At 53.4% G+C, this 7028-nt stretch overlaps 2 protein-coding genes across 2 annotated transcripts; one reads left to right on the top strand and one right to left on the bottom strand.

The window, feature by feature from the left end:
- Window positions 1-705: 705 nt before the first annotated feature.
- LOC123165447 (ABC transporter G family member 14) lies at window positions 706-5152 on the top strand. The gene is made up of 3 exons (XM_044583090.1): window positions 706-966; window positions 1068-1929; window positions 3721-5152. The coding sequence occupies exons 1-3, from the start codon at window positions 787-789 to the stop codon at window positions 4740-4742; spliced, it is 2064 nt and encodes a 687-aa protein (XP_044439025.1). The 5' UTR covers window positions 706-786; the 3' UTR covers window positions 4743-5152.
- On the bottom strand, window positions 5019-7028 carry LOC123165448 (uncharacterized). Its single transcript, XM_044583091.1, has 5 exons — window positions 6707-7028; window positions 6134-6265; window positions 5941-6015; window positions 5771-5854; window positions 5019-5372 (listed from the first exon to the last, which is right to left on the bottom strand). The coding sequence occupies exons 1-4, from the start codon at window positions 6734-6736 to the stop codon at window positions 5789-5791; spliced, it is 303 nt and encodes a 100-aa protein (XP_044439026.1). The 5' UTR covers window positions 6737-7028; the 3' UTR covers window positions 5019-5372; window positions 5771-5788.

The following is a 7028-nucleotide window of genomic DNA, read 5'->3' on the forward strand; positions in this document are numbered from 1 at the left end:
CCCCTCAACCTCCCCCCACCGTCGCGGCGGCCGTCGCCCGGGTCACCCCTCTAAGCCCCGCACTACCGATGAACAACTCTGGCGATTCCCTGCACCCTCCCATCCCAAATATGAGATAATAGGGTCGTGGCTTCGCCTGAGGGCATCTCCAACGCCAACCCTCAAACCGCCCGCAAACGGTTTGAGATATAGGCGTATGAATGGATGTGGAGGCCGGGGTCATCCTCCTTTTCGAAAAAAAAACCTCTGCAGTTCGATCAATAAGTCCACTTCATCATGTCCGAAAGAAAGGAGAAAGAGATATGTTAATTATGTACTGAATGTATGTCCACCGAGCCGTCCTGCCCCTCCGTGGCTCCATGCTACAGCTACAGCAAGCCACTATATATGACATCTGTAAACCTCCTTTCACTCATGTTTTAACAATAATAACTACCGGTTGTAACTACCAGCTGATAGCTAGTGATGTTACTTTCATGCACATACCACACACATGCATAGTTGTTAATCAAGGACTAACTAATCGGTAAATACAAAAATATAAATACCGATGGAGAACTAACTAACTAACCAAAGAGAAAGTGACAGCAACAAGTGTTTGCTCCCCTGAGGCCTGAGCCCATTTGGTAGGGCCCCTTCTCCCTCCCTTTGCCCCCCTCCTCCCCCGATAAATACCACCACCCCAGCCAGACAAGTTAACCAAGTAGCAGTGGCAAACCAAGCTCCTTAATTTGCCCCATCTCATCTCATCACCATAAGCTAGTACTATATACAAAGAAGATCGCCATGGCGCCTCAAGAATTGCATGATGATGATAAACACAAGGAGGCACCTACTTCTACTTGTACCCCGCCCAGCAGCAACGGCAACCCTTCCGGTGCCGTCCATCCCACCACCTCCAGCCCGCCGTCCGACGCCTCCGGCCACCGCCCAGCCGCCGCCAATTCCTTCCCTCTCGTCCTCAAGGTAATGGTCATGTAGAGGCGCATTCATGTGTATAAAACGTACGTGTTGACTTGATCGTTTAGTGACGATTGGTGATGAGATGTGTGCCTGCATGGGTGCAGTTTGAGGAAGTGGTGTACAAGGTGAAGGTCGGGCAGGCGACGGAGGGATGGTGCACGAGGGTGGTGTCGTCGGCGTGCGGCGGCGGGGCGGTGACCAAGAAGAACAAGGCGGCGGCGTTGCCGCCGAGGGAGAAGACGATCATCAGCGGCATGTCGGGGGTGGTGCGGCCGGGGGAGATGCTGGCGATGCTGGGCCCGTCAGGGAGCGGCAAGACGACGCTGCTGACGGCGCTGGGAGGCCGGCACCGGCACGCGCTGCTGTCCGGGAAGATCACCTACAACGGGCAGCCCTTCTCCGGCGCCGTGAAGCGGCGCACGGGCTTCGTGACGCAGCACGACGTGCTGTACCCGCACCTGACCGTCTCCGAGACGCTGTGGTACACGGCGCTGCTCCGGCTTCCCCGCGCGCTGAGCGCCGGCGAGAAGCGCGTGCAGGCGGAGGCGGTGGCCCGGGAGCTAGGCCTCTCCAAGGTGGCACACAGCATGGTCGGCGGAGTGCGCGGCGTGCGCGGGCTGTCCGGCGGCGAGCGCAAGCGGGTGAGCATCGGGCTGGAGATGCTCGTGGACCCCAGCCTGCTGCTCCTGGACGAGCCCACCTCAGGGCTCGACTCCACCACGGCCGCAAGGATCGTCGGCACGCTCCGCCGCATGGCCGCCGGCGGCGGCCGCACGGTCGTGGTGACCATCCACCAGCCGTCGTCGCGGCTCTACCACATGTTCGACAAGGTGCTCCTGCTGTCCGCCGAGGGGCGGGCCATCTACTACGGCCGCGCCGCCGACGCGCTCTCCTACTTCGCCTCCGTCGGCTTCGCGTCGCCGCTGTCCGTCAACCCGGCCGACCTCATGCTCGACCTCGCCAACGGTATGCCACACACGACTCCACCCCACCCATCGCCGCACCACCATCATATTCTCTTTCGCTTTAACTCTCTTTACTTGCCCTTTCTCATGATGCTTTCCAATGCATATGACATGTTGGCATGCATGTGCCATTGCATTGCATTCCATCACGCTGAGCTCATCCAACCACAAACCCACATCACTCTACAATCCATGGAGAAGCCAGATGGTTACTGTAGGGGTATCACCTAAAATGCCAACCGGCCTGGTCCCAATCAACTTTAACCTGGAAAATCTCAATTTCTAATTTGGAAAATACTTAATTAACAATCTCGTTCGGTACACAGTGTTAGTGTGGACCGAGATCGAGTGACTTGCCATGGACATGTCACTCGAGAACAGTGTGGTGACACGCCCGCTCGTTTCAATCGTCCGACTGAGAATCAAAGTAAACAGTTCACGTAGTACACTGCATGAGCGGGGCCGTGCTACAATACCCGACGCTACATGAAACCTGTGTAGTAGAGCTCTACAGCATGGGTGGATCCAGTGTGGGGGTGATAGGGGCCATGGCCCCCATAAACATTTCGCAAAAGGTTTTTTTTAATAGTACTTCCTCCTTAAAGAAATACTCCCTCCGTTCCAAGGAAGTATAAGAGTGACTACAAACGCACATCACTCTCTTCGCATCCAACTACATGCATATGTATACATCCACTATACTACTTACGATGTTACATTCCATCACGCTGATCTCATCCAACTACAAACCCACATCACTCCAAAATCGTCAGACGGTTAGTGTAGAGTATCACTTATCATGCAAGCTGAAAAATCTCAAGTTTTCAGATTTGGAAAATACTTAGTTAACAATTTCGTTTCGTAGACAATGTAGTGTGGACTAAGATCCAGTGGCCTGCCATGGGCATGTCACTGATAAACAGTATGGTGACATGCCCGCTCTTTTCCACCATCCGCTAGAGATTCAACGAGCAGATCAAACTATGAAGCACCTATGGTCCACGGGCATGAGTAAGGCACCGCAGGCTCCTCTCAAGTCGACGGAAATATCTTCTACAAACATTATCGCTAGAAGCCTGAAATAAATCCAGTAAAATACAAGCACCAGTGCCAAATCTATGACCTGAACTCTGGTGGACTATTTCCTCCATAAAGAATCTAACCATCTGAACTAGGCTGAGTGCGTAAATATAAATACAGTTGCAGAACCTGATCCGCAACGACAGTTGTTCGGCTAACCACTTCGGCAGAAAAGATAAAATAATCAGCTGACACCATTGGATACCATAGGCACCCACCAAGAACTAAAATAAAATACTTTTTCGATTAAAGGGATTTTCATAAATATAATAAGATAAATAAAGGTGAGATAAAATGTGGTGTGCTAAGATTGTGTCGCCGATACGGTGCGCGCATGCCTTTCGATTTCTCCCCTTTTCCTGCATCTGCATCAGCGTCCATCACATCACAATCGCCAGCACCATCGTTTGTGATTAACCACACGCACGTACGTAAGCGCACGCCAAATCGGCAGCCACTGAGACGGAGCCGAAATGGCAATGGCGATGATCGGATCGATCGAGCTGTTGGGTCGCCTGGGTGGGAGAGAGAGGGACACGGACAGGGACGCACTGCCCCGTCCACTCCCCAATCATGGCCACCACCACACACCGGCCGGTCGCCTCCTCATCATTCCCTCCTCTCCATTCCGGTCACCAACACAGTGCCCGACACTTGTCGACCTCCGGGGAGACGTTGGCTACACAAGTACTGATCATCACTGTGCATGCAGGTATCTTGCCGGAGACGAACGGCGACGGCGTTCCTGGCGGCGGGAGCGAGGGCGAGCAGAAGGAGGTGAGGGCGAAGCTGGCGGACGCGTACGCGCGCCACATTGCGCCGGCGGTGAAGCTCGACATATGCTCCAACGAGGGGGCCAGCGCCGGCGGCACTGGGCAGGCGTCGCGGCGCCGGGGCGCCTCAGCTAGGGTGGAGTGGACGGCCGGGTGGTGCGCCCAGTTCTCGGTGCTCCTCCGGCGCGGGCTCAAGGAGCGCCGCCACGAGTCCTTCAACAAGCTCCGCATCTTCCAGGTGCTGAGCGTGGCCTTCCTCGCAGGCCTCCTGTGGTGGCGCACGCCCGCCGCACACCTGCAGGACCGCACCGCGCTCATCTTCTTCTTCTCCGTCTTCTGGGGCTTCTTCCCGCTCTACAACGCCGTCTTCGTCTTCCCCCTCGAGCGCCCCATGCTGCTCAAGGAGCGCTCCTCGGGGATGTACCGCCTCTCCTCCTATTTCGCTGCGCGCACCGCCGCCGACCTCCCCATGGAGCTCGGCCTGCCCACCGCCTTCGTCCTCATCCTCTACTGGATGGGCGGCCTCGACCCGCGCCCGGCCTCCTTCCTGCTCTCCCTCCTCGTCGTGCTCTACAGCGTGCTCGTGGCCCAGAGCCTCGGGCTCGCCGTCGGCGCCGTGCTCATGGACGTCAAGCAGGGCACCACGCTCGCCTCCGTCGTCACCATGGTCTTCCTCATCGCGGGCGGCTACTACGTGCAGCACATCCCGCCCTTCATCGGGTGGCTCAAGTGGCTCAACTACAGCTTCTACTGCTACCGGCTCCTCCTCGGCATCCAGTTCCGCGACGGCGGGGCCCTCTACGACTGCGGCGGCGGCGCACTCTGCCCTGTCGCCGACTTCCCCGCCATCAAGGCCGTCGGGCTCAACAACCACTGGGTGGACGTCTGCGTCATGGCGCTCCTCCTCGTCGGCTACCGAGTCGTCGCCTACCTTGCCTTGGACCGCCTGCAGCCGAGGTGATTTCATTCAACCATACTGAAGACGAAGGAAGCATCCGTCTCAGCCGCCCATGGAGGACGCATACTCATCCACCATGAGCTAGCTAGTTAGCTACATAAGCCAAAACGGATCACTGAAGATTGACCGGCCGTGCAAGCTAGTTAGCTGACTGCTCTTATGCCGGCCGGCAGCTTCCCGGATCCATGGGTATATTCTACTGTGATCCAGACCTGAGGCTTGACCGTTCGAGCTTATCGATCTTGACAAGACCGGAACAGAGGATTGTTAATGGCGATGAGTACTAATAAGTAGAGTAGTATCATTGTGAGTCAATATGCAGTACTGCTTAGTCCGTACTGTATTGATTTTACAAGCTGATATCATCAGCGTGGAACAAAAGAGAAAACTGAAAGTGCCTGTCAATAGCACCATGAATAACTTTGCATACTAGCTGCTATACACTCACCTTGAGGATTCAGAATTTCTCATGTGAGTTGCTCTTTTCTTGAAACCTCTTCTTCTCAGCTTCTTTCTTCTGCACATGAACTCCTCTTCTGAGGCATCCATCTTCCTAATAATTAATCAAGCCATCAAAGTTTCAGAAGAAAACCCGTTGGCTTGATTGGGACCTGCTGCCTACTTCCAAACCATCTGTGTTATTAGGAGACAAGAGACACGCCATGAATATATGAATTGTCACGGGAATTGGCAAATTTGTTCGGAACAACATCAAATTAGTTCTATTAACCGTAGGTACTCCATGTAGGATAAAATATATGGTCATGAAAAGGGTTAGGCAGATTCACAACAACCAGAGCACCAACTAGATTAGTAAGAGCACCAACTACTGCAGATCGACTGATGAACAAGGCTACTGCATGCATGGATAACAAGATGATGGATGGTCTCAGGGGCTTGCTTACTTGCCAACACATACTGAAACAAAATTTTCGCTTCTCTTCTTAGATTCATTCCTCTCATTCAGGGTACTTGAACCAGAAAAGTATGCACGGATACATGAATGCACTGCTCATCGAAAGTGCAATGACCTGGTATTGTGCTACTTGTCAGAACAATGCTTCGTCGCCATCTCCTATTCCTGTCGCCGCTGCGTTCACGTCTGAGAGTATGTGCTGTAGAAGCAGTTATGTAAGAGGAACACATTGGTGAATCACTGATGTGGTCATCTTAAACCAGAAAGAAACAACAATGCACTCACCTTCGGCTGTGAAAAACCGGTGGTGGTGGTTTCTTCACTGCATTTGCTTGCTTGGTAGAACAACTGCTCTGTTGGCTGTACGCATGTGAGACAAACAAACAATACATGAGCTCAAAGTAAATGTCACAATAAGAAATGAAATATTTTGTCATCTTGCCAAGCAATCTTCATCGTCAATTTTAGTGGTCGGTACCCGGTCTGAAGGATAGAAGACCTGCCCCTTCTTTTTGTGGTCATCGCAGTCCTCGCCTTCCGGCTGTGCATCAACCCCAGGGTGTATCTTCTCAGTGGCACCATACAGCTGCTGCACCTCTCCCGCATCAATCTGAACGAATAAGAAATCACATCAGCTCATACATACATACATCTGTTAGTAGAAGTTATTATATCTGAATCACTTCTTGGCTGTTGGTGTCCAATTCAGTTGAGAAAATTGTCAGTAGAAGCACATGACTAGATTCCAATGATCGAAGTATATCAAGCAGCCACTTACCACTAGCAGCTATAATTTCTCTCAGCATGGTCAGGATTACAACAACTAAATAGGATTTTAAATTCATGTCCTCATTTCCAGATGCAGAACAAGAAAAAGGTTCAGAGTTCAAACATTTCTCTTCCAACATGTAGCATTCCTTCAATGCTGCTTATAAACCACTCATCCAATTTTATATCCCTGGTGGCATTTGCTGCTTATGAATTACAGAGCGCGCTGATAATAAATCACAGTTAGGACAGGTGCAGAGAGGATTAGAATTCAGACATGTACCTTGGACCTGCTTTCTCGCCGGATCCACATCCTCCCACGCCGGATTCTTGTTCTCCTCCTCTGCCGGCTTCTTGTGCTCGTCCCTCGCAGCACCCTTCCTCTTGCTCCACCGGCGGCGACGAGCAGGGAGCAGTGGCGGCGCCGGCGGAGGCAAAAAGGCGGCGCACGTGGGGACAAGCGGGATGCCGGGACGGCGACGAGCGGGAAGCAGGGGTGGCGGCGCACGCGGGCACGATTGGGACGCCGGGGTGCCGACGAGCGAACGGCGGCGTGCCCTACCGGCTGACCTTGCGATGGCGGACGGCAGCGTGCCCTTTTTTTT

The sequence above is a fragment of the Triticum aestivum genome, chromosome 7D (assembly GCF_018294505.1).
Source record: "Triticum aestivum cultivar Chinese Spring chromosome 7D, IWGSC CS RefSeq v2.1, whole genome shotgun sequence".
Lineage (NCBI taxonomy): Eukaryota > Viridiplantae > Streptophyta > Magnoliopsida > Poales > Poaceae > Triticum > Triticum aestivum.